Below are 26184 nucleotides of genomic sequence, written 5' to 3'. Positions count from 1 at the left end.
CAGCTTTAATAATTTAGCAAGACTCTGTCTACACAGGCATGCAGAATCCATCCCTTCCCCCTTCTCTCTCTCTCTTTCTCTCTCTCTCTCTCTCTCTCTCTCTCTCTCTCTCTCTCTCACACACACACACACACACACACACACACACACACACACACACACACACACACACGCAGCTGCAGAGCCCTGGGTCATACTCCAGTGCAGGCGCCAGGCAGGAGACAAAGGTCGCCAAGACTCCTGCGCCCGGCACCGGACACCACACAGCCTCTCCCGGACTCCTCCTGCCCTCAAAGCCAGTCTCGGCGGGTCTGGACTCTGCACCCCAAGCCCAAGGCTGGAGCCCGCGCCGGCCCCGCCTAGGTCCCCAGGCAGCCCTGGCCTCGAGCTCCCGGCGCGCCAAGGGTTAAGGGGCTCGCGGGGGCGGGGGGGGGGCGGGAGGGGCAGTCCGGCCTCCGCGTGTGATTGGCTGCGCCGCCCGGGCCTGGGCTCCTGCGCCCCGCCATTGGCCCGTGGAGGGCCCCGCCTTCCTGGGAGTGGGTGCCAGAGCCGCGCACTCGCCCTCAAGGAGCTAGGCGCGCGGCTGGGACCAACTAGCCGCGCCGTCCGAGCTGCGCAGCGCGCTGGGAGCCAGAGCCGGAGTCGGAGCTGGAGCCACGAGCCGGGCCAGAGCCGAGCACGCGCGCTATGGTGAGTGCGGTTCCAGCCTGCGCACTGTTCTGGTCCAGCCTCGAGGGTCTCCGCCGGCCGCCGCGGATGGCACCTGGGCCCGCCCTACTCGCGGGGGCAGGGCGCCCACTGCAGTGCAGCCCCCGCTCGGCCCTCGGCCCTCGGGAGCGTGGAGCCAAGGGGCGCCCGGGCAGGGCTCGGCTCGCCCCGGTCCCCACGCCCCGCGCTGGCTTCATGGCCTGAGGCTGGTGGCGCGGAGCTTGGTTCTGGGCAGCCGGCCCGGGCTGGGTGGGGAGGACTCGCGGTGGCCGGTTCGGCTTGGGGACCGTTGGGGCGGTCTGATTTGGGGCATCCGGAAGTCCTTTCACCCTGCTTGGCATGCAGACCCTTGGCAGCGGGCTGGGTCGGGTTTGAGGGTGGTGGTGATTCTGAGGCTCTGAATCCACCTGGACCTGAGTGTCCGGAAATCTGGGGGCGTTCTGGGGCTCCATTGGGAAGTGGTGTGTGGCTGCACCGTGAGCATTCGCAGGGCTAGACTGGGACACTCCGAGACTGCTGATCCCGCTGTGGCATAAGGGTTGGTGATTGTGGCCAGGCCAGGTTGGAGGCTGTCAGAGACCAGGGGCACTTGGAGGCTCCACGTCCAGAGGTCTGGTCTCCCCAGCGTCTCCCAGCAAGTCTTCAGAGGAGGGGCCAGGTGCTGGCAGGGATGGGCAGAGGCACCAGAGAAAAGTGGGACCGAGGGGAGGAAGTTTCATGGGGGTCTCTGAAGCCCTCAGGGAAATCCTTTTGGTCCAGGCTGATCCAACATGGTCCTTGTCTGGAGGGAGTTGGCTCCGCCCAGAGCCAAGGCCTCTGGTCACCTCTCCAGGGCCTGGAGATTTCCTCTCCATCACCAGGAAGAGGCCACCTGCTTCTCTTTGGCCCTTTTCCAAGGGACAAGTACCTCTGATTCTGTCACCTACCAGTCAGGTCCTGTGCCCTCTGCAGTAGGCACAAGGCATCAGGTCAGGCCCCAGGAGAGCACGTGCCAGTGATGGTGGATGCCAGTCCCTGGGATGCAGCTCTTCTATTTCTCTTGTGATGCTGCTACCAAGACTGAGGGGCACATTGGGAACAGCTGAAGAGCCCCCAGTGACTACCCAGGATCACTCCCTGCTCTGCTCAGCTCCAAGAGACTCCTTGCAAACTCCCTTTCCCTGTCAGTCACTTCTAGAATTTTCTTCCTTATGCACCAACTAGAATCTTCCTCCTGTGTACCACCACCTACCTCTTTAGAGAACTGTGGCTTTATTCTACCTGCCAGAGCACCCAGACACGGTCTTGGACTCCACGTACCTCTGATTTAAGAATCCCACAGGAATGCTTTGCTTGGTCAGTTTCACTGTTAGGGTGCATTACCCGGGGACCAGCACTTGATTCAAAGTCTTAAAATATGAGTCATAAAAGAAGGTAAGTCTGTGAGATCATGTCACCCATTGTGCCTTCAAGCCCACTCTGACCTAAGTTACATGGAAGGAAGTCTTTTTTCCTCCTTAAAAACCATCATAAAGAGGAAGAGGGAGAGGTCCCCACCTTGCCTTGGTGACACTTTCCAGAACCTCACATCTGAGAAGCCTCCCAGCCCATCAGGAAGATTCCAGATTCTGGCATCAAACAGTTCTGGGTTCGAGTTCCAGCTCCTCTACTTCCCCACAGGGACTTTGGTCAAGTTGCACCATTTTCCCTGGGTTACAACTTGGCTCATCAATGACAGGAGATGATAAGTCTTATCTTCTAGGGATGACTTGGAAATTGGTTGAGATAACCCAAGTGAGAATGTTTTGCTTGGATATAGCTTAGTTTCCTTACTTTTACAACCTTGAGCTCAGGTTGGGAAGTTCTACCTAATGTCTGACCTGTTTGAAAGTCTGGAAGAAGGATTAATGTTTATCATGATATGAGGAGAAGAGGACAATGATATGTAGATAATATTTTGTGTGTCATTCAACAGATATTTATTGAACACTTATTATATACCAAACCTTGTGCAGGGGAAGAAAAAACTGAAATACCATGTTAGGAGAGCAGTCCTTCAATGTCTACCTGGTCCTCAGGCTATGTGGCATGTCCTTAGGAGAGGTGGCAGTATCACACCAGGAGAGGGCTGACTTCTGGCTGGAGAGATGAGAGAAGGCATCACTGAGCAGGTGGCATGTGAATTGGAAAATTCATCCCAGTTCGGGGACCTGGGTGACATAGGAGCTGAGTGACATGGAACTCTGAAAGCCCAGGATGGAGCTGGCCTGGCAAGTGTGTGAGGGAGCCGGGAAGAGGGGGGGAAACAGGTAGAGGGGTGCAGGGGCAGAGAGCAGGCTGCAGCAGGCTGAGTGGAGGCCCCAGGGTGGGTCCTTGACACACCACCTGTGACAGGCTTCCTTGGCCCCTGTCATTTAGCTCTCCCCCAAACAGGGGTCCCTGGGCCATCATTCCTGAAGTGGGGGTGATTCAGGACTGCCACAGCGTTTGCCCCTGATCTCCTGCTCTGTGGACACTGAAGTCTAGTACCCTTCCCCTCCAGCGTGGCCAAGGTTCCCCTGGGTCCTGATGGGGCTCCTTGGCAGACCGAGTGGGCTGCTTCCTGCTCTGCTGCCCGACTCCCCCAAGCTCCGCTCCCCACCAGGTCTCTCCCACGTGGCAGGGAGTCAGCACTGATCTTAAAACTCAGTGGAGGGGCTGGGCTGGGGCTCCTGGGGGAGCGCTCCCCGGGTTCCAGCCTCAGCACCACCTAAAAATAAATAAAATAAAGGCATAAAAATATAATAACATTATTAAAAAGGAAAAAAAAACCTCAGTGGACCCACCCCACCTCCGTGCAGGCTGGGGATGAGGTGGCTTTTTGTACCCCCTGCCTCTGGCTGTCCTCAGACCACCCAACATCAGGCACAGAGAGGTGTGTGAGGCTGCCAGGGCACAGTGCCAGGACAGGCACCCATCGCCTGGATGTTTGAGACGTGAGCCAGACAGGCAGGCTCCGGGGAAGGAGACCAGCCCAGCTTCCCCTCTGCCCATTCCCAGCGGGGGCCTGAGAGCTGCGGGTCATCTTTACTCCCAGTGGTGGAGCTGAGGACAGGTCCAGGGCCCAAGTTTGAATCCTGTTGAACTACCAACTTGCTGTGTGACCTTGGGTCAGCCACCCTCCCTGTCTGTGCACCTTCCCTACCAAGGGGGGCAGATTGCTCCGCTTCTTGGGGTACCATTGTGAGGACACAATGGGTGCGGACACCATTAAAAACACGAGGGGCAAGGTTATCGTTTGCAGGTAGGAGGACGGCCGCATGCCAGGCCACAGTCGCGCCTCAGCCACTTGGATGGCCAGCACCTGTCTGGTAACCGGGTTACTCATGTTTCCTTGCATTGCTAGGTTTGGGGTAAGTAAGGATGTTGTCGCTTTGTGTTGAGGGGTGAGCCCTCGTTTCCTGCCAGCAGCCGCCCCTGGCAGACGAGGAGCACCAGTCACCTCTACGGATAGCAGAAGGCAGCAAAGACTTGAGGTGGGATGTGTAGCTCTAGCTGGGGCCCTTCCAGAACGCTCGATGCTTGGCTTGTCTACCTGTCAATGAGGGCTATTTCTCTGGGTACAGATCTTTAAGTTATGACAAATGCAGAAAAGTGAAAAGTCACAATCCTGGCTCTCAGGAGCCCAGAGTCCAGGAAAGCCACGAATGTCAGGAAGAAACTTTATAAAGCTTTACAAAGCTCCAGGAATTAAAGGAAATGAGCCAAAAGTCCAGGGAGAACCTAAAGGAGCCTTTTCAAAATTAGGGGCATGATGGATAGAAGGGAGAACGAAGAGGCGCTGGCTGAGGGCAAAGCTGATACCTGACTATATTTGCAAGGGCCTGGTAGGTCTGTTAAGTGACCTGGAGGAATCTAGTACAGAGGGAAGTGATGGTTGGAAGGGCTGTCACATGTGGGCTCTGGGCCTGAATTCGAGTCCTGACAGTTAGTGATGGCTGCCCAGCCATGGATACAGCTCAGCCTCTTTCTCCTGTCCTTGGCAGTGAGATACCTACCATGAGGGCCGTAGTGAGAAAGGGAGTCTGCTTCAGGACAACATCTGCCATTGCTGAAGCTGGGGATCTGGTCGGGTTTGTTTTTTCTCTCCCGTGGCCTGACCCCGTTCTGTGAAGAAGTATGTAGATTTCTTCTGGAGAAAAAAAAAAAAACACAATAAGCTAACTTTATATTCCTTTCCTTTATTGAAAAAATCCAAACAATCCTTTTCAAATGGGCACCTCACATTTCTCATGGTAAACTGAGGCTCAGAGAAGCCCATCAGCTTGCTCCCATCCCACGTCCACTAGAAGTTGAGCCTCTGGAGGCTGCAATGCAGCAGTAGACCTGGGGTTTGCCCCTGAATATGCCTGAGAAGCACCTGCACTCCGTGAGGGCAGCGTCTCTGGACCCGCCCAGAGGAAGTCAGGTGGAACAGGGCCTGGATGGGGGCTAGCACTTCAAGGTGCTGGAATTCTCCAGGTCTTCTGACACAGGTGGCCCGAGTCCATGCTGAGATCCTTGGCCCTAAACCCCACAGGTTCCTTTCCCTCTCATGACACAGAGCATCCTTCACAATGCTGTCTTTATCTGCCCTGTTTAAGCCTCTGACCCAGTTTCAGCCTAGGGACACTCTGCTCTGGCCACTACACTGTGCTAGACTGTCCACTAGACAGTCATTGCTGTGGGCAGCCCATAGAGGAGGCCTGAGCACATGAACATCCTGCAGAGCGAGAGATGACCACTTGGAGGGCTGGAAACGATCCAGGTGTCCTGGGCCTTGCCCTCATCTTCTCTCCCTCCCCTGGGGCGGGGTGCATGAGGCCATGCTGAGCCCATGTCCCCTGCTGCCCTGGAACTTCTCTGCTGAGTCTGACTTTCTCTGTGCTTTCAGCTCTGGGGCCCTAATCTCCCTTCCTCTCCTTTGGGTCTCCCAGTCTCTTCCCCCCGGAGCTCTCTCACTCTTTCTCCCAACATCCTGTCTGATCTCACCCCACTGAGCTCCCCAGCATCCCGCCTGCCAGAATGGAGCTGGGAGGCAGTGACTAATGAGCTTGGAGGTGAGTCATCCGCTAAATATAAAATCCCACTCATGTCCCTGGATGCAAAAGATTCCAAGCTCCGCATCCTTCCCCCAACTCCATCCTTCCTCAGGGGGCTGAGAGTTTACTCGTGAACAGAAAATAGATAAATACCACGGAGCAGCAACAGCAGCAGCATCCTTGCCCTTCAGCTCTCCCCCTTGCGGGTCTCCCAAGGCAGCAAATTCCCCAGTCCCTCGTTTCTCCAGCTGTCCTGGGAGAAAGCAGCTAATGGAGGAAGACAGTGACCCCTAAGCCCTGCAAAGTAAGTAAGGAGGCGAGATTCATCTTCAGGATCTCCCCTTCTCCCCTTCTTGATCAGGTGACCCCCAAACTGCCCATTCTCCTGTGGAGGGAACCAACCCTTTAAACACGCTTATATAAGCAGGCACCAGGCAGCACTTGAACACGGATGGTGGAATGATGGGTTTCAGGTGCGTACCCTACTCGTGGACAGGTGTCTCTTTTAGTATCACTGATTCCTCCCACATAGCTGGCGTCTTTATGGGGACCGACTGCTGGGGTCTTTTGTTTCACTTGGAGTTTGGATCCTTTATATGCATGTGTAGATACATTCCCTACACCTACCCCTTTGTTCACACCTACCTGGACATCCCATGTCTATGCCCACACGCACATCTACACCAGCCTGTGTGTATTTAATAGTTGGCATTTACAGTGTCACAATGTCATGGTGTCCTGAACTGGATTCACACCTTACATGGATTGTGTCTGTCCACTTCCTGCATCTTGTTAGATAGACTCTATCACTATCCTCAATTTATAGAAAGCCAAATTTCAGAAAGGTAAAATCAATTGTCCAAAAGTTTACTGAGAACCAGGATTTGAACCAGGGCTATATACTTTACCTCCAGGCTAAACTAGTAGCCTTCAAATGTTTTGTGATGCAGATCCATTGACACAGAGGGCACACACCTGTGTACATGTGAGTGAATATACATGTGTGTCCATGTGCCCACATGGGCATACATGTGAAACACATGCTTTGGGAAATAACACTTATCCTGCCTTCTAATTTCATCTACCTCATTCTATTCTATTCTATTCTATTCTATTCTACTCTGTCTTTTCCATTCTGTTTTCATTTTATTTTAAAGATTTTGGTGCCCACCAGTGGAAAACACGGGAAAAATCATACCTAAACTGTACTAATCACTCCATTGGACAGTACATGGAGAGCAGATTTCTATCCTAGGATTTGGAACTAACTTCCTCTGATGGCTTTAGGCAAGTGTCTTCACTTCTCTGGGCTTTGTCTTCCTAAAATCTGTTTATAATGGAGTTTTATTATGTGACCCTGGAGGCTGGGCTTATACCTTCCTGCAACAGTTATAAGTCCTTTGCTTCCATGAGTGATACTCTGAAGGTCTCTCTCTGGGGAAGACATAGGTCAATTGACTTCCCCCAGCCTCGTGCTTCATGAGTATATATCTGCACACACATGTGATGCAGGAGACAAACAGTGGCGGAGGGTCTGGAACGTCTTCACTCTTCCTTCCACAGCACCCTCAATCATTTCATACAGAACAGAAAGGCAATACATTTTCCATCTTTTAGGGATTTGCTCTGATGTGGAATGGCACATTTTATATAAAATGTTAATTTGATTCCTCTCCCCATCTTTTTATTTGTCTGCTTCTTTATGTCCTTCCGTTCTCATGCTTTTTGGAAGGAAGAGGAAAGACCACTTCAGTGGAGGTCAGGAGGTAGAGGTGGAAGTAAAGGGAGACAGAAAAGGAAAGATGGGAATTGACAGGTCAGAAGAGTGTGTCTGGGGAGAGCAGGATTATGCTCCCATCTCTTCTCCGACTCTGAGTCCTGTGTGAACTTTTGAGCCTGGCCCCTGCCCTGTCTGGGTGTGCATGGGATATGAGGGAATTAAACAAGGCCTCCTCCCACCTGAACATTCTAGGGTGAGGAGGGTTATGCACCTGAGGCAGGGAGGAGAGAGAACAAGACGTTGGGTGAGCTCACACAATGGCCACTCTAAGAAATCCCTGAGGATGAGACTCACTTAAGTTTTCATGACTCAAGGAACCTGCCATTCTCTCCTTGGATACATTCAAAGTGTGCTTGTCAAGTGTTGATGAGTTTCAGACTTCCAAAGTAGCCTATCATAGTTGGGGTCATTTTGTGGACAACTTACATACCAGTGCTAAATGTCATAGAATCACTTGAGCAGGTCACCCATGGGCATTTCCTATTGCTATAGATGAGGCTCCTTAGGAGAAATTGTTTGCTTAGGTCTGGAGATTGGTTGGACCTCTTTCTCTCTGACTTTGGGGTGAAGAAGTGTAGAACTTGTATGCTTCATCAAAACTCCATGCATCCCAGGTACACTCTGGGCCAGGCAAATAAGTTTCACCTCTAGAACTTGGTTGTATTGGTCAGCTTTTCATTGCCAGAATAAAATACCTGAGGAAGGATAATTTTATAAAGAAGAGAGGTTTACTAAGTCCACAGTTTTAGAGTTGAAAGTCCAAGCAGCACAAAGCAGACTCTGGTGAAGTCCCCTTGGCAGGCCATGGGAGCATATGTGGGGTGGGAGCAGGAGAGGATCACATCTCAAAATGAGCCAGACAGAGGTAGGATGGGGGTAATGCTCAGCTTTTATAACAATCCTCTCACAAGTACTAATCAGACAGTGAGTACATCCATAAGAAATTAATTAAAAACAAACTATGGGTAAATGGCAGAAAGATCAATATAGGGAAGGGAGCCAGGGGTGGAGAGAGGGAAGGAAAAGAAGAGGTACTGGGGTTGGAATTAGAACAAGATATATCCCATGCTTTTATAATCATGTCAAAGTGGATTCTATTGTCATGTATAATTAAAAAGAATCAATGGGGAAAAACAAAGTAATCAGAATTCCCTGGGAGATCCCTTAATCACTTTTGACCCTGGACCTCCCACCAGACCCCTCTCAATACTGTCACCTGGGGTCTGAGTTTTCAACACAGGAGCCCTTGGAGGAACAACATCCACCTCTCAGCCCTGGCTCTCCACAGCACAGCCCCAGGGCTGCCTGCTGAGGCAGCTGATGCCCAGCACCAGGGGCACCATCCACAGAGCCCCTGGGAAGATGCCCAGGTTCTGCTGTGAGCTCCCTTCCCCTGTCTGGAACCCCTCTCATGGTATCAGGCCTGGTGCTCTTTGCCCTCCATGACCTCTGGGGTAGACAGAGTTTTGGTGGCAGTGGTCTGAAGCTTTGGGTCACAAAGTGTTTTAGTCAGGTTTTTTTTTTTCCTGCTGTGACTAAAAGATCCTGACCAGAACAATTGTAGAGGAGGAAAAGTTTACTTGGAGGCTCACCGTTATAGAGGTCTCAGTCCATAGACACCAGGTTCCATTCCATTCGGGGCTCCAGGCGAGGTTGACCACCAAGGCACAAGAGTAGGGCAGAGGAAGGCAGCTCCCATGATGACCAGGAAGCAGAGAGAGCAAGGTCTCTACTCTCCAGATACAAATATATACCAAAGCCACGCCCTCCAATTTCCACCTCCTCTAGACATCCCCGCCTGCCTCTAGTTCCCACTCGGTGAATCCCACCAGGGGATTAACTCACTGACTGGGTTAAGGCTCTCACAACCCCGTAATTTCCCTCTGAACCCTCTCACACTGCCTCGCCTGGGAGCCTTTGGGGGACCTCTCACACCCAAGCCATAACACACAGGAAGCAGAGTACCTATCATCTGCGTCCAGCCCCATCAGAAGCCACCTGAAGCTTAGTTTTCTAATTGGCTACTGATTTCATATGCTGAAGGGCCTTCAAGGGGTCACACTGATGGCTCTACCCTGTTCCCATCTGCATTCTCTTCCCCTCTTCCCCACATCAGAGGCTGGCACTGCTTCTGTCAGGGTCAGAGAATCCTCTGGCAAGAGAAGGAGGATCACAGATCATCACACTTGGGAGCAACAACAGCCTGCACCTGTGGAGGTTCCTGAGCGCTGCTGTGTTGGGGGCACCCACTACGTGTCAGCAACTTTTGGGAGACACCTCCCATCCGAGCCATTACACAAAGGAAAATTTTGTGTTAAAGTTTAAAATGAAAACCCATCCTTAAAATGCAGTAACCTCTGTCTCAGGAGCAAGACCTGGACCGAGAAGTGGGATACCTGTGTGCTCCTGACCATCTGATCCGTGATGACCTGATCTTCCCTTTTCCAGTTAATTAGGGAGAATAGGGCTGGGAGCTGCTGACCTCTGTGATCAGGAGGACTCTTGGAGACCTCTGAGAGCCTTAGAGAAGGAGAATCAGCTGAAGAAAGCTTTCTTGCAGGTGCAGTAGGAGAAGCAGTGGTGCTGGCTTGAGCAGGCAGGGGTCCGAGCATGTGCTTCAGATAAAGAAATCCATGTTTTCTTATCCAGGAGAGATGCCTGTCAGTTAATGGGGCAGGAGGACACGGTCCCTTGCCACCTGTCCCTTCCCCGTGTGAGCCCACAGGAAGGGAACTGGCACAGGGAGATGGAGCCCCATCGCCATCTCATCACCTGGAAACATAAACCTGGCCCTAAGAAAGTGAGGACTCTGTGGCTCCAGGTGCCCTGTCACTTTCTCCGACCAGGAGCCCATGGTGGACATGGGAGACTTTTCCTCAGACAGCCTCGTCCCAATATTGAGGTCACTCATAGCTACCAAGTGGAAAGAACGTGTCCCAGCATGACCCTCACTCTCACCTAACCTGTGTGCTGCTGCTCTTCCCATCCGGGGGCCCAGCTTCCCCACCCCTGGCCTCACCCCTGCCTAGCATGGGGCCAGCGCTCGGCTGATTCTGTTTGTTTCCTGGAATCAAAATGAGTAGGGGTTGAGGAGGAAAGAAGAAAAAAGGAAAATACTTAGCATTTGTTCTATGAAAACTCATTGTTCACCGGGTGCAGTGCTGCACTCCTGTAATCCCAGAAGCTCAGGAGGCTGAGGATCATGAGTTCAAAGCCAGACTCAGCAAAAGTGAGGTGCTAAGCAACACAGTGAGACCCTGTCTTTAAATAAAATACAAAATAGGGGGGCTGGGGTTGTGGCTCAGTGATAGAGCACTCACCTAGAATGTGTGAGGCCCTGGGTTCAGTCCTCAGCACCACATAAAAATAAATAAATAAAATAAAGATATTATGCCCAACTACAACTAAAAAATAAATATTAAAAAAATTTTAAAAAATTTAAAAAAATACAAAATAGGGCTGGGGATGTGGTTTAGTGGTCAAGTGCCCCTGAGTTCAATCCCCAGTACCCTGTGCCTCCCCACTGCAAAAAACAAAACAAAACAAAACAAAATCTACTACCAAAAAGCCCTCATGTTCTATCAAAATCCTTGAAAAAAAAAAAAAAAAACCTCAGAATTTACACCCTTCTTTTTTTAGGCCCACAGTTTGGTTTTCTTTATGTCTCTAACCTTTTCATTCGAGGCCTGAGTGGAGCAGGCTAATTGGCATCTTGAAGACCAGGTGAAGGGTAGTGGAGGTGACTGCCTCCCACCGTACACAGGAGGAACCAGAGTAAGAAACAGAGAAGTCCTGAGCATGTCTAGTGCCCCTGGGACTCAGGAGATGGATGGCATGTGTTCTCCTCCATTGCTTGACCCCCAGTAAAAAAAGTCACTAGATTTTATTGCTTATGAGTGGTCAGCCCTGGGCAGTGCACTTTACCTGACCACTCCTGTTTCCTTGACTTTCCTTATTTCCTTGATTAAGTTGCCCACCTCTGCTGACTGTCTATGAGAATTACATGAGATTTGAGGGATGTTTAGCAGTGAACCAGGATCTCCCCTGGGGGTTCCACTACCTTCCCCCAGACCACCAGAGTTTGCTCATTTCCAAAGCCTTGGTCTCCTCTTGATTGGCAGTCCTACGGGGAGCAGGGCAGAAACTGTGAAACCAGCCTACCCTGTGCTGGAGGCCTGGCTTGGTCCCATGTCAGCTGTGAGACTCTGGACTAGTTTCCTAACCAGTCTGACCCTCAGTTTCCTGATGTGAAAATTTGGACTAATGATTCTCACCTCCCAGAGGTGCCTGGAGGATCAGCTGAGATGGGACAAGGATTCACACACAAGCTCAGCTTGGCCCTGGCCCTGCCTATCCTGACCCCTACCCACTCATGGGCCCCCAAAGGGGTCCTTTTCCTTCTGTTCCACTGCTCAGGCCTGTTGCTACTTTTTGGCAATTTTCTAGTAAGGAATCCTTGCCTCTTTCACTTTGGGGAGTGAAATGGAGGAAGCAGATCCCAAGCCTATCTTCCCCAAAGGTGACATGACTTGGGATCCCCACTGCAGGGGCAGCAGAGAAAGGGAGCCCACTCTAGTTTCACCCTTCGCACTCAGCATGAGCATACAGGACTTGCATTTTATGCCCTTTCTGCACCTCGTACCTCTATGGTGACCTGTGAGGTAGACGGATCCTGACAGAGCCATTTAGTATTCTGTTCTGCCCAGACACCCAAGGTGACTTTATAGGCGGCGCCAAACCAACTGGTGTTGCCTGAACACATGACACATCTGCCCCCCTAGTGGCCATAGAGGGAAAGGCATTGGCTGCTCCCAGCTAAGCTTGCTGAACGCCCAGCAGCATGACCCAGTACAAATCCAAGGTAAGACAATAAATAGAGTCATCACCTGGATTCATTCAATCAGCAAGCTTTACTGGAGTGTCTACCAAGTATGTGTGGTTCTAGGTAGTGGGATCATGTGGGTGATCATGCCAGGCAACAAGGAATGGTCTCAGCAAGATGGTGATGATGACTTTGCAGCACTCTTTCCATCACTGAAACTTGAATTTGAACAACCATCCAGACACAGAAATTCCTTCACAAGAGCTAAGAATCCAGGTGAGGGATTACAAGGCCTGGATAGGAAGAGACACATTAGAGAGGAAGGGAAGGTGGATTCACATTATCCTTGTAACCTCTCCATAGCTTGTGCCATTCACTATGGAGAGAGGTGCCCTGCGTGGGGGTGAAGGAGAGCCCCAGTCAGTCTCAGTGCTGGACAGTTCCTGCTGATATAGCCTCAGAAGTTTGACAGAAGGGCTGAGTGGATATTTAAAAAACAGGATCCAACAGTATGATTCCTACAAGAGACTCACTTCAGTCTTGAGGATACACAACTGGCTGAAAGTGAAGAAATGGAAAAGGATATTCCACGAAATAGTAACCAAAAGAGAACAGAAGTGAGTGCACTTACATCAGAGAAAACAGATTTTAAGACAAAAACTGTTGCAAGAGAAAAAAAAAGTCATTATAGAATGATAAAGTCATAAATATATGTGCCCAACATTGGAGTCACTAAATATATAAAGAATATATTAGCAGAATAGAAGAAAGAGATAGATAGCAATGCAATAATAATAGGAGACTTCAACTCTCCAGTTTCAATAATGGATAGAATATCCAGACAGAAAATCAATAAAGAAAGCATGGAGTTAACATTATAGATCAAATGGACCTAGCAAACTCAGAGCGTTCTATTCAACCACAGCAGAACACATATTCTTTTCTAGTGCACACAGAACATTCTCCAGGATAGATCATATATGAGACCACAAAACAATTCTTAACCCATTTAGGAAGATTGAAATCCTATCAAGTATTTTTCCCAACCACATTGGAATGAAACTAGAAGTCAATAATGGCAGAAAAGTTAAAGTCCACAAACGTGGAAATCAAAAGATGTCCTTCTGGACTACCAGTGGGGCAAAGAAGAAATCAAAAGGAGGATCAGGGGTGGTGCTTCCCTAGTGAGGACCAGGTTTGATTCTAAGCACTGCACATCCAAAAAAAAAATAGGTAAATAATTTAAAAAGGGAAATCAAAAGGGTAATAAAAATGACATTTTAAGACAAAGAAAATAAAAACAGAACACACCAAAACTTATGAGATGCAACAAAAGCATCACTAACCAGCAACTTAATCATACACCTACAGAAACAAGGAAAAAGAGAAAAACCCAGCCCTAAGTTAGCCAAGGGAAGGAAATAATAAATATCAGAAAAGAGATCATTGAAAAAAGTAGAAAACAATGGGAAAGAACAATGAAGCTAAGATTTGGTTGTTTGAAAAGATAAAGGAAGTAGATGAACCTTTACCTAGCCCAAGAATAAAAGGGAGAAGACCTGAGTAAATAAAATACTTAGGAATAAATTTAACCAAGGAAGTGAAGGATCTGTATACTGAAAATTATTATAAAACACAAATGGGAAAGTGTCCTGTGTCATTGGAAGTAATAATACTGTGAAAAATGTCTCCATCACCCAAAGTGATCTACAGATCCAATGGGATTGCATCAAACTAAAAAAAATTCTGCACAGAAAAAAATAAATAAACAATAAAACAAAATTAAAAAAAGCAACCAACAGAGTGAAAGAGACAACCTGAAAAATAAAGGAAAATATTTCTAAAGCGGACGTTTAATAATGGATTAGTATCTAAAATATAAAAGGAATTGAACAACTCAATAGTAAGAAAACATAATCTGATTAAAAAATGAGCACAGAACCTTATTAGATATTTCTCAAAAGAAGACTTACAGTAGCCAAGAGATCAATGAACTACAACAACAAAACAGTCAACATCACTAATCATCAGAGATCTGCAAATCAAAACCACATGAGTTATCACCTTCCATCTACGAGAATGACCATCATCAAAGACAGAAACTAACAAAAATTGGAGTGGACACAGAGAGAAGGTAACCCTTGGGTTCTGTTGGTGGGAATGCAAATTGGTACAACTATCATGGAGAACACTATGGAGTCTCTTCAAAAGATTAAAGCCAGAACTATCATATGATCCAACAATCCAATTTTGGGTAATAGCCAAAGGAAATGATGACAAAGAGAGATGTCCACTCCTATGTCCTTTGCAGCTTTATTCATATTAGTGAAGATATGGAATCAACCGAATATCCATCAATAGATGAAAGGATTAAGAAAGTGTTGTGTACATGGTGTGTGTGTGTGTGTGTGTGTGTGTGTGTGTACATACAATGGAATATTTTTCAGTCTTAAAAAGAAAGGACATACTGACACTCTATACAACATGGATGGACTTTGAGGATATTTGCTAAGTTAAATAAGCCAGGTATTAAAGGGTAAGCACCATGTGGTTCCAGCTAGGTGAAGTACCTGGAGTCATCAAGCTCATAGAGCAGAAAGCAGAATGGTGGGAGGCTGGGGAGGAGGACACAGAGGATTGCATTTTAATGGGTACTTTTAGGGAGGGAGAGAAAGTTCTGGTGCTAAGCAGCCCTGGCTTGACCATTGGAAGAAGATGGCCATACAGCTCAGAAGGACCCTGTGATGCTACTCGCCCTATAGCCCTGGCAGAGGTCCTCTGTGAACCTGGGTTTTCTGGGTTGTCCTAGGCAACCTGACTAAGCCCCCAGCATCCCTGGGCCACATGCACCCATGTCCCCACCCAGCTTGCCCTCCTCAGACATGTGTAGATAGTGTTATCCACCAAAGCAACTGGGACCTCGGTGAAGATGAGATCCTCACACCTCTTCTGTATGTACCCAACAGATCTCAGCAGTAAGCCTGCTGCTGCCTCTACATACAGGTGACACACGAGAGGACAGCCACTCAGTGCTCCGAAACTTTGTCCTCTTGGTTGGTAGGTGTGGAGTCAACAAATGCTTCCCTGATGCAAGACAGCCTGGAGCCTAGAGCAGGTCACCTGTTCTAGATGCTTCCTTTCATCGGTAGAGAACGGAGGCCCTGAACAGGATCTCCCCAGGACTGCTGGGTACGTGAGTGACAAACCTGGGGCCAAGTCCTTCTGACCCATGCTCCCTTCACACCATGGGCCTGCTCCTGTCCCACCAGCCAGGGTTGTAGGGACCCAAGTCCACAGACGACCCCAAACTTTGTTCTTGATGCTGAACTCCTTTCTTCCCCAGATTGGTCTTTAGAAATACTCAAAAATGATAAAGTGACTTTATTGGTAGTTTTCCTTCTGTTCCCAATTCAGTTCAATAAACAGCCAAATAAAATAAGAATAAATAAAATAAATAGGCAGAAGAAAATCATAATAATCAGAACATTTCTCAACGGTAAAGTTTCAGTGATGGAAGAAGTGAGTCATGTTCTAGAGAATTCTGCCAGCGAGTATTTTCCCTCACTCTTCAGATGGAGCAACGGAGCCAGAGAGGCACTCGAGGGGTGGCTGTGAGGAACGAGAACCAATCATTTAGCACATTTATCTAAAACCACACACACCAGTCCATATTATCCTATTCACCAGAGCCACCAATGTATGCTTCATCCCTCTGTAAATGTCTGTTCCCTGCAGCACAGAGCAACAGTTCCTGGAATTGCATCCAATGTGCCTTGAGGATAATCATAGTTGTGGTTTCAGAGATGCTCCAATAGCATTTATATAATACTGTGAAATTTACAGGTAAGCATGGAATCTATGCTTAAGAAAATATTCGTTTTGGACAAGTGATTTATCAGACAGTGACAGGATTTGGAGATGTGGGAGTGAGTTCAAATAATAAAGAAACATCTCATTGGGCATTTTCTTGGCCCAGCCCTTGGGGGAAACTTGCCAGTCTGTGTGGCAATACACTGAGAGCCCCAGGACCTTCACTCATGAGTGATTGAGGACAGGCCTGGGGAGAAGGGCCATTCAGGATTCTGAGCTAATCTGATTATCCAACGCATGGGAGGAGTGTTAGAGAGAATGAGTGCTTTCTCTCTCCTTCCAACTTGCAATAAGTGCTAGTTTTGTGTGCTGACTGGCTCCACGATCCTCTGGAAGGGACCCCAAGACTTGAGCTTCATTGGGGTCTGTTGAGTCCTATTTTGGGGACAGTGCTGTGAGCCTGTGCCCAGGAACAGAGAGCTCTCCCTGCTCTGCTAAGTGCAGCCTTCACCGTGTCCTGTGCCTTGGGTTCAGAGAAGACATTTTTAATTCATAAACCATAAAGATCATCTTTTATAGTATGTAATTCAGTGGCTTTTTGTATATTCGGATTGATGTGACCATCATCACTAACCAATACTAGAACATCTTCATCACTTCAAAAACAAACCTCATGCCCACTAGCAGTCACACCCAATTTCCTCCCTTCTTCTTCCCTCCAGTTCCTGGCAACCACTAATCTACTTTCTGTCTCTTTAGATCTGTTCATTCTGGACACTTTGTATAAATGGAATCATATAATATGTGATTTTTGTGGTTGACTTCTTTCATTTAGCAGAGTATTTTCCAAGTTCATCCACATGGTAGCATGTATCAGCTCTTCATTCCTTTTTAATGACTGAGTAGTCTTCCAGTGTACGAATATACTGCATTTTATTTATCCCATTATATGTTGATGTAATCAAGGAGAATTTGGGCACTGTTCTGTGCTGCACTTGAAGCCTACAGACAATTAATATTTTTTTCCATTCCCTCATCAAATCAGTGTTTTAGGAAGATGGCTAAGGCAGGCCTGTGAAAGCCACAGGGGCAGAGATGAAGGATGATGGGTTTTGGTTGTTGGTTATTCTTCTAGACAGGAAAGAAATATCAAGGTCACCTGGGAACGTTTGTGCCAGAAGCAAGCCTGATCTCCTCTCTCTCCCTCTCTCTCTCTCTCTCTGCATCTCTCAGCTTTCCTGTCTGTCACTCTTCCTCTCTCAGCTCAAAGCCATAAAGCCACAAGCTTTGAAGAGCAGCTCATCTTGGGGTGAGAGCCCCACGGTGGTTTCAGCCATGTCTCATATTTCCCCTGGCAGCTCTGTTGAAAATCAGCCAACCACACTCCTTCCTGGAATGTGCATGACTGATAATTGCCTCTTGCACAATTATCTGCAAAACTCTGTTGCTAATGAAATGAATGATTTAGTTATCCTGGTTAGTAATAGCCCACCTCACACAAAGACCACTGTGGCATCTGTGAGGCTGGCCGGGATGCTGGGGGAGGCACTTATCTGCAGTCCTTACAGTCACTCTCTCATCTTGGCTAACTGGGTGGGGGGGGGAGGGTGCCCGCAGCCTGGTCCCTGCACCTTCCCCACGCTGCATCAAGACCTGGGAGCATCTAGAGGCAAAACAGGAACAGACCCAAGATGAGCTTTCTGCTCGCGGATTGTGACCCACTAAAGTCTGAGGCTGCTTCCTCCCCGCACCTGGTGAAGGAGGCCTGTGATGATGTGCAATCTGCCAGGTTTACTGCGGTCCAGGGAGAAAGCGGCTGACTGGCAGACTGGGGCTGCATCGGGGCAGAGAGGAGATCAGGCTTGCTTCTTGCATCCTGAAACACCCCTCCCGGGACCCCACAGTGGGTGGCTCCCACCCTGGCACCCAAAGAGCACCCTTTCCTTTTCCCACAGCGCCAGACCTCCACTCCCCTGCTTCCCAGCAGGACCATCCAGGACCCTCAGGTTCTAGCTCTATTGCCCATTTTCACTGTTTTCTAAAGAAAGACATCACCATCAAGAAATGGAGAGAAGAGGGTACAGCTGGGGGATTGGAACTGATCAAGGTACATAGAGAGAAATAAGCATAGTTATTTGAAGAAAATTTTGTTGCAAACATAAATGCGCACACACACGCGCGCGCACGCGTGCACACACATACACACACACACACAGTTCTCCTCCTCTGGTCTTCTGGAAGATTCTACTCAGGGGTAACTTCCTCAGTCTGGGAAATAGCTGTCCAGAGTTGTGATTGGAAATTTGCTTAAGGGACTTTTATGAAATGAGCAGAACCATTCAGCAGACTATTCACAAGAGAGCTGGGTACTGGGGGCTGTTGGAGGAGCTGGTGTCTGTACATGACCTGACCTCACCCCTCTTACTGGTTTGGCTCTGGATAAGCCACTTGATCCACAGCAAAATTTAGTAGGTGCTCAAAATATACTTGTAGAGCTATGTGTTTATTTATTTTGACAGCTACCCACATGTCCCTTTCTAAATATTTTGATGCAGCTTACAACAATAATAATGAAACAAAGGAAGAACTAAATTATGTGAGAGGAACACATTGAGTGAAGAATATAGTGAAGTTAAAGATGAGATCAATACCTGAAAATTATGAGACCATAGAGGCTGCACCTTTAACCCTGAGAGGCACAGCCCTTCCTGATTTTGATAGACACTTCCCTGGGTTTTGATCAAGAGGATCTGTGGGGGCAGAGGGTGGTGCCCTGGTGGCACTCCTGGGTGGAGAAAGAGAAGGGCCTGGTGAGGACTACTTTCCTCCTTGTTGGCACTTATCAATGCGAGCCAGATACCGCCCAGCTCATTTTCATTATCAAGAGTGGCTGTTTTCAACATTGTTTACAGAGTAGCGATGCTCTTCTAAAATCCAATGGAGAGTAGGGACTTTGTTTAAAGTTCCTATGGGGCTGGGTACTGGCCAATTTTCTAGACCTCTCATTCCCTACATAGGAACTGCTCGATCCCAAGGGTCTGCAAACCCCTCTCTGTTCTAGGTGAATGGATGGACATCAGGAAAGAAAGAGGGAGAGAGGGAGGAGCTGGGGGGGTGGGCAGAAGGAAGGAAAGATTTTTATTGCTACTTTATAACATTGTAGTAAGAACCAGCAAGAATATTTTTACTTTGATCTGGTAAATTGGGACTTCCTTTTCATGTGCATCAAACTGCCCTTTGATTCTTTAAATCCAAATAAAACAAATTATGATGTCAAGAGATTGAAGAGAGAGTTCAGTGGGTACTATCCTTGTTAAGCATATGGGCTCTGGAACCAGACTGCCTCAGTTTGAACCCTGGCCCTTACTTATTAGCTGCGTGATACTGAACAAGCTACTTACTCTTTCTGTACCTCGGTTTCTTCATTAGTAGAAGGGAGTGTCAATAGTACCTACCTTGCAGGGTTGTTGTGAGCATAAAATACACTAGTGTGTATGTGGGTTTAGAATCATGTATGACACAGGGTGATGATGTAATCAACACTGGCTGTTGTTATGGGTGTGGAAGTGTGTGATTCCTTGCAGTACCAGTTTTTGCACATATAATTCCTGGCCCTCCAGTAGGTATCCTATTTAACTTCAGGACCCTACAGGGGGCTTGTTCACTCAGCAGATGGCCAGGGATTTGTGCTGCAGTGAGTTCTGTGAATGTGGTTGGTTGGGCAAGGACGGGGTGGGGCGGCTTCTGTGCCTTTTGCTGTTTTGCTGGGGAAGACGAACTCTGGAGGCATCCAGGTCCAATCTTAATTTATGGTTGTGGGATGTTTATAGCAAACTCCTTCCTAGTCTATATGATCTGTAAGTCCAGAGGGTGTCTGCTGGGTGAGAGGGTGGTCAGCGAATGCTTTCTTCCTAAGAGTTTCCCAGTCTCTTAATCCTTCTGGCTCTGAGCTTGTGATCTGGGGCTTACATACAAATGACTTTATAAGTCTTAGCAGGACCACAGGGTGCCATCATGTCAGAAGGGGAAACCAAGGGGCTGGGGTTGTAGCTCAGTGGTACAGCACTTGCCTAACATGTGTGAGGCTCTGGGGTCCATCCTCAGCACCAAATAAAAAATAAATAACTAAAATAAAGGTATTGTGTCCAACTACTAAAAATAAATAAACAAAACAAAGGTATCGTGTCCATCTACAACTGAAAAAAAAATTTAAAAGAAGGTGAAAACAAGGCACTGTATTCTAAAGAAGCTGGTTCTAGGAGCTGCCCTTGAATTATTGTGGAGTCCGATTTCACGTGGGGGCTGCTGGGACTCCTTTATTCAGCAGTCTGGCTTCTAAAATGGTTTCTTTCCCTCATCTCTTATAAAGCCAGGGAAGGGTGTTACCTGAGAGAGGCTATTTGGACAAATCATTTTAATCATTTCTCAGTGGTGCAGTTTGGTGAAGGGGGCTGGGAAGGAGAGGGTTGTTCCTGGGGTTTCCAGTCACCCCAGTACTCCTTTAGACCATCAGCGATTGGAGAGTGTGGTGGGGAGGGGGCTTGCAGAGGACTCAGAAGGCTCAGAAAGGTGATAACACTTCACCATATGGAAAAGGGTGACAGAAAAAGGAGGAAGACTTAAACTTTAGGTGATAGGGGGTGGCCGAACCTGGGGATGCAGGTGACGTCCCAGTGCATAGTGTTCCTCGGATAGAAGTGTCTTTGGTAAGAGGGAGGAGTGTGAGGCCATGTGTTCTGAGGTCACCTCCCCATAGTACTGACCACCTGAGTTCCTCCTGTCCCCTCTTGAGAGCTGCCGCCATCATCCCTTGCCCTATTAGTGGCTACCTCCCACTCCTGGGTGCCTTTTATTCTCTTTCTCCCTTGGGCTGTGAGAAGGGCAGAGTGCCCAGCCAGGAGGGAATGGACATGGATGTGTGTGGTTGTGCATGTGTGTGTGTGTGTGTGTTTGTGTGTGTGTGTAGGGGCTGGGGCTGACAGCAGGTCAGAGCACAGGAGTAGAGAGCTTCTGGCAGGTGAGGCTGCCCTTAGGTCAGCTCTGTACCCTGGAGCCCAGAGGACTCTTCACTCAGACGGCAGCAGCCTGCAAGACCCCGAGAAGCCAGAGCATCTTCAGTCACTGACCAGAGGAGACCCCAAGGAGCCCGGGAGGAGCCTCAGGAGTAAGTTAGGCTCTGAAGGGCTGGGTGTGGCTGGGCTCAGTGAGAGGTGGGAGAAGCCAGGGATGCTCAGAAAGATCTGGACCCACAGAGCAAGAGAGAAGAGGAAAAGGGAAACTAGGAGACCTTCGTGCCCTCGGTCTGTGGCTTGATGCACAGTATCTTCATCTCTGTCCCTTGGGCCCTGCAATTCAGAGGCCACAGCCGGGGGCCAGAAATTCCAAATAAAGGAGGGAAGGGTGTGAGGTGTGATACCAGTGTGGCCCATGGGGTCTCCCCAGTGGTGAATGGTGGGTGGTCATAGTCAACATTTGAAGGCAAGAATGGAGGGGTGACCCTGAGGCTGGTGGTCAGGCTGGGGAGACTGAGGAACCAGGTTCTACAGGCCCTCAGTGGGTAATAGTAAGTATAAGGGGTGGTGATTTTGGACAAGACCCAGATTTTGCTTCTACTTACAGGTGTTCACGATGACAGTACCCTGGAAAGCTTTGGAATAAAAATACCTGGGCTTTAGGTCGTGGAGGTAGGAGATGGTATCGTGTAATGAAAGGTTTCATTTTTCTCACCTGCCACAGCCTTAATGTCAGATGCTTGGGAAACAAGAGGTGGGGATGAATGGGCCTTGGAGCTGGCTGATGGGAGGGCTCGGGGCAGGTGGGTGGCCAGTCTGCCTGTGACCTCTCCCCTTTGCTTCTTGAGATTCACAAACAAATTCCTGGTTCCTGGTGCCCAGGCTGCTCCCTGTCACCCTCTTTGTTGTTCTCTGCCTCCTTCAGGTGATGGTGGGCTCCTGCTCCACATCCTGATGGGACTCTCTGGAGCTGACAGAACCCTTTATTGCCTACAACTTGGACCTGGTGCTTCTTTCAAGGTATATGTTTTATGAGGTAAGTCTGATCAGCGCTTTCTGCAGAGTTCCAGCATCTGTTACTCCTTGGGGAGCCCAAAGGATAAATAAAGCCATGAGCTTCTGACACAAAAAGTTCCAAAGCCTAGGCGGGGACATAGGCAGGGGCTGGGATTCTGTTGGTCTTTCACTTCTCCATCCCTGTTACCAACTTCTGTCCTCTATTTTCTTAAATAGAGGAGCAGAGGTCCTCACCGGCCTCCCTCCTCATACAGGGGTGTGGTCAGGCCCCCAGAGCTGGGCTCATCGCTGTCTTTCTACCAGTCTTTCAACCCCAGCTGCCCTTCTCCCCTGGCCCCCTGACAAATGCCCACACAGCCTTTAAACTCAGGTCAGTGGTCTCCTCTCTGCAAGCCTTTCCTCTCTCTCCCAGGCCTGGCTATTAGCTTCCTGCTGGGTTTCCACACTCTCGCTACAGGCCTCTAACCTCAGCAGCGGGCCGCTGGAGCCCACTCCACCAGCTGCGGAGCGCTGGTTGGTGGGTCTCTTCCCAAGTCCATGTTCAGGGATGTCTTGCTAAATAGCTTTAAGTCATCCCCGGCAGTATTTACACCACACAAATTCACAACACCACAGATCAGTGCTTCTTCTCCCACCCTGAGAGCCTGGCTGGCATGTTTGTCTCCTCCCCAATGGCAAGTCCATCAAAGGAAAGGGCTGGGTCCTACTCCTGTTTGTAAAGGCAGGCCCAGCCGAATGTCTGGTATTAAGTGAGAAATAACTTGCCAGACAGGAGACTTGTCCTGGGAAACTTGTAAATTGTGATGACAGTATATTCTGCTGCCTCCCACCCCCATACTTCAAACACTGCCACACCCTTATCAACTTCCTTCTTAAAGCACTTAGGAGCTGCCTTTGCCTGTAAGACCAGAATTTAAAGCCTGGAGGCAGGGGATTTTTTATCTGCCTTGTTTTGTCCCTGTGAATGGTGTGGAGAAGTGATTAGTACAACACTACCAAACGAGTCAATAAGTAATCAAATCTAAGCTCCTTAACACAACTCTCAGGCCCTTCACTAGACCACACGACTCTCCCTCAGTCGCTGTAGTTGCTTCCTCTGGGTAGGAATCCTCCCACTGATCCTCTCACCAGCACACAGGGTTAGGACCCAAGGCCAAGCACCACCATAAAACCATCTCTCCTTCCCCTCCATTTGCCAAAGGCCTCTTCACTCTTGCATCTCTGCTGACTTCCAGAACACCCTCTGTCTTTCTGTAGTAACAACCTTAAAGATTAGGATTATTTCCTCCATTCTTTGTGGGGCTCTGAGCTCCTTGGAGGCAGGGCACATGTGTGGATGGCCTTGGGTTCACCCTGGCCCTTCACTGCCTAACTTAGTATCTCACATGTGGGGAGTCATATCTGTGGTCTATGGTTTACTCACATAAAAAAAAATAGAGACTAATGAGATGTGTGCAAATGCTGTCTCTGATCTATCCACTTCAGGGAATAGTATGGGTTAGCAAAATCTAACCCAGTATCACTAGGGGTTGGAGGGGGACAGTGCTGTGGGGAACATGACCAAATCCAGAATCAGCCTCATGGGCCCTGGTGTCTGATCTCATGGTGGAGTGGCCTTATGACTCGATAATTTGCTTTTTCCCTTTCCCTTCCAGTTCATGGCCACCTTGCTTCTGGCTGACTGTAACTACTTCTGCCAGCCAGTGGACTACAACCGAGCAAGCTCAGGGTGAGGGTACAGCAGGAAGTGGGACAATTAAGGCTGAAGAGGGAGGGTTGGTGGAAAGACCCTCATATAACAAGCAGAACTAAATCAAGACAAAGTCACCAAGCTTTCTGATGGGAGGCTGGGGACTGGCTGGTTAGGCACAGGCTTTGGAATCAGAGGAGCTCAGACCTCAGTTTGGACATGAGATCTGCCAGTTACTGGCCATGTGACATACCTTTTTTGGATCTCAATTTTCTTATCTATGTAATGGGGATAGGAACACTTACTTTATAAAAGGAAACTTTGGGGAAAGATTGAATTAGACAATGTCTGAGTTTTTAGCTCTGAGACAGGTGCATATTACTGGTATCTAAGTGGTAGTTATTTCATTATTGCTAGCTGTTCTCAGATTCAACTGGAAGTAGAACAAAAGGCTTCCCAGCAGCAAGAAAGCTAAGCTTCGACAGGTCACCGAGTAGTGATAGGGATGTTGAGTCACTGGGGTTCCAACAAGGAGCTAAAAGTCTTGCGACTCAAAATATGGTCCACAGACCAGCAGCATCAGCATCGCTGGGAGCTTGTTCAACAAGCAAAATCTGTGCCCCACCTCACGCAGCAAGCACATGGATTAAGAATCTGCTTTTCAATAAACAAGATCTGCATGTGCTTAGGATTGAGCTGAGCATATTTGGAAAGTCCTCCTTTGACCACTCGAAAGCTGTGCCACCTTATTCCTGGGCTAACAAGCAAACAGGTAGGTAGGCACTTTGGGAACACAAAGTGTGCAGGAACAGAGAGGGCTGAATCCTGCCCTGCTGGGCAAGCTGTGCCACCAGCAGGACCAGAGTTTGATGGAACTTCCCCTTCATGCCCAGCAGATGGCGAGCGTGTGCTGGTGGTGCTACTCAAAGGCTGCTGAGTCTCTAGGCAAGGTGAGACTCCCCAAGCACTGGCTCCTTTACAGTTCTATCAGCCAGGTCTCAGGCGGTGTTTCACCTGCCCAGTGTGAATGCTTTCCTCCAGCATTCCTGTTGGATGTAAAGCCTTGGTTCTAGGATCTGACTGAGGAAGGATGCTCAGGGACTGATGTAGCATCTCACTGCTACAGGCTTCCACCGAGTCCCCATTGTTCATCTATTCACCTGCATAAAAGTAGTCATTTTCCCCCAATAGCAAATCCAGAGGGTTTGCAGCACCTAGTGGGTCAAGATCATGATGTGGGGTGGTGGTGATGAGAAGGTGCTGAATCCTCCCTCCGTCCACTGCCCTGCTTACTTGTGAATTTACGTAATTGTATGATTCTATGTGTGTGTATGTAAATTGTGTCAGGGAAAGGGCCATGTGCATATATCTGAACACACATCTTGAAATAAACATGATGCCATTTGTGTTTCTCTTCATTGGTGTTATTTGTCTCTTCTGTAAGTCTCTGGAAGTGCCATGCTGGCAGATAAAAGCCACTGTGATTCTCCTGTCTCACTGGGGGACTTGGAATTCCATTAAGAAATCTTTGAACACATGCTAAGAACCTTCAAAGGGAGACAGGGATGAAGAAGAAATGAGATCAAAATGGGCATAACCATACTCTTACAAAGTGGAATATAGGACCAAGATCACATGGTATGACAGAAGTGAACATTTACTGAGCTCTTTAAACCTAGAGCTGGATGGGACCTGGAAAGCAGTTGGCCTGAGAATGGTCTCTGTGCCTCCAGTATTGTTATTTTTCTTTATAATCAGTTCCCTTGGCTCTTTTTAGGTAAGTTCTTATTTTTTGATGCCTCAACAATTAAGAAAGTTTTAAAACCTGTCAAAGGCCACACAGTGCTATTTGGGGACTATTTATTCATCAGGCATTCCAGGTAATCAGCTCAAGGCCACCCAGGGCTACATCCTGTAGACAGAATACTCACAGAAAATTCCCCATAAGTTACACAGGATGTGAGCACAGCCCACACACTTTTCCAGCCCAGGTTGAGTGCCTCCAAAGGTGGCTGCCTGTTTCAAGGAAAACTTTATTTTTGTCAATTTATAGGAATAAGTTCTGTTCATTGGCATGGCAGCCAGGATAAGGGGGAAATTAGTCATTCCAGAGTTCAGAGCTAATATTGTTCAGTGCCTGTGGCTACCTCTGCCTCATGGGGCAGCACAAACGGAAGTGACCTCTGCTGGGTGACACTGAAATATGACTCTGGGGGGACAGTGTGGTAGATGGATTTGGGTTGTAAAGACTATACCTCAGGTTATCAGGATAATAGTGTGCACATTATAAATCAGAAAGCTAATTG

General features: G+C 48.5%; 1 protein-coding gene across 21 annotated transcripts; it reads left to right on the top strand.

The window, feature by feature from the left end:
- Positions 1–494: 494 nt before the first annotated feature.
- On the top strand, positions 495–25296 carry LOC120888373 (uncharacterized). Of its 21 annotated transcripts, none has more exons than XR_013433562.1 (6): positions 495–690; positions 15316–15538; positions 16085–16192; positions 21234–21843; positions 22097–22207; positions 23844–25296. XR_013433562.1 is itself a non-coding variant. In XM_078036984.1 (6 exons), exons 3-6 carry the CDS (start codon positions 22196–22198, stop codon positions 24813–24815), a joined length of 333 nt encoding a protein of 110 aa, XP_077893110.1. In that variant the 5' UTR covers positions 502–690; positions 15316–21843; positions 22097–22195; the 3' UTR covers positions 24816–25296. The 21 variants fall into 21 exon arrangements, 3 of the variants coding, with proteins under 3 accessions (XP_077893110.1, XP_077893112.1, XP_077893111.1); XR_013433563.1 differs by having other exon boundaries at positions 21213–21843; XR_013433555.1 differs by having other exon boundaries at positions 501–690; positions 15316–21843; positions 23844–23917; positions 24568–24650; positions 24775–25296.
- Positions 25297–26184: the final 888 nt, after the last annotated feature.

The sequence above is a fragment of the Ictidomys tridecemlineatus genome, unplaced genomic scaffold, assembly GCF_052094955.1.
Source record: "Ictidomys tridecemlineatus isolate mIctTri1 unplaced genomic scaffold, mIctTri1.hap1 Scaffold_55, whole genome shotgun sequence".
Taxonomy (NCBI): domain Eukaryota; kingdom Metazoa; phylum Chordata; class Mammalia; order Rodentia; family Sciuridae; genus Ictidomys; species Ictidomys tridecemlineatus.
Note: the sequence above shows the minus strand (reverse complement) of the source record. Positions and strands in the feature narration are given on the sequence as shown.

What these genes read in the sequence shown, in the direction of transcription:
- LOC120888373 (XM_078036986.1), top strand. An exon ending in TACAACCGAGCAAGCTCAGG is followed by an intron (nt 23,918 to 24,447) that starts GTGAGGGTACAG and finishes TATGGTCCACAG; the next exon opens with ACCAGCAGCATCAGCATCGC. An exon ending in CTGGGCTAACAAGCAAACAG is followed by an intron (nt 24,651 to 24,771) that starts GTAGGTAGGCAC and finishes CTTCATGCCCAG; the next exon opens with CAGATGGCGAGCGTGTGCTG.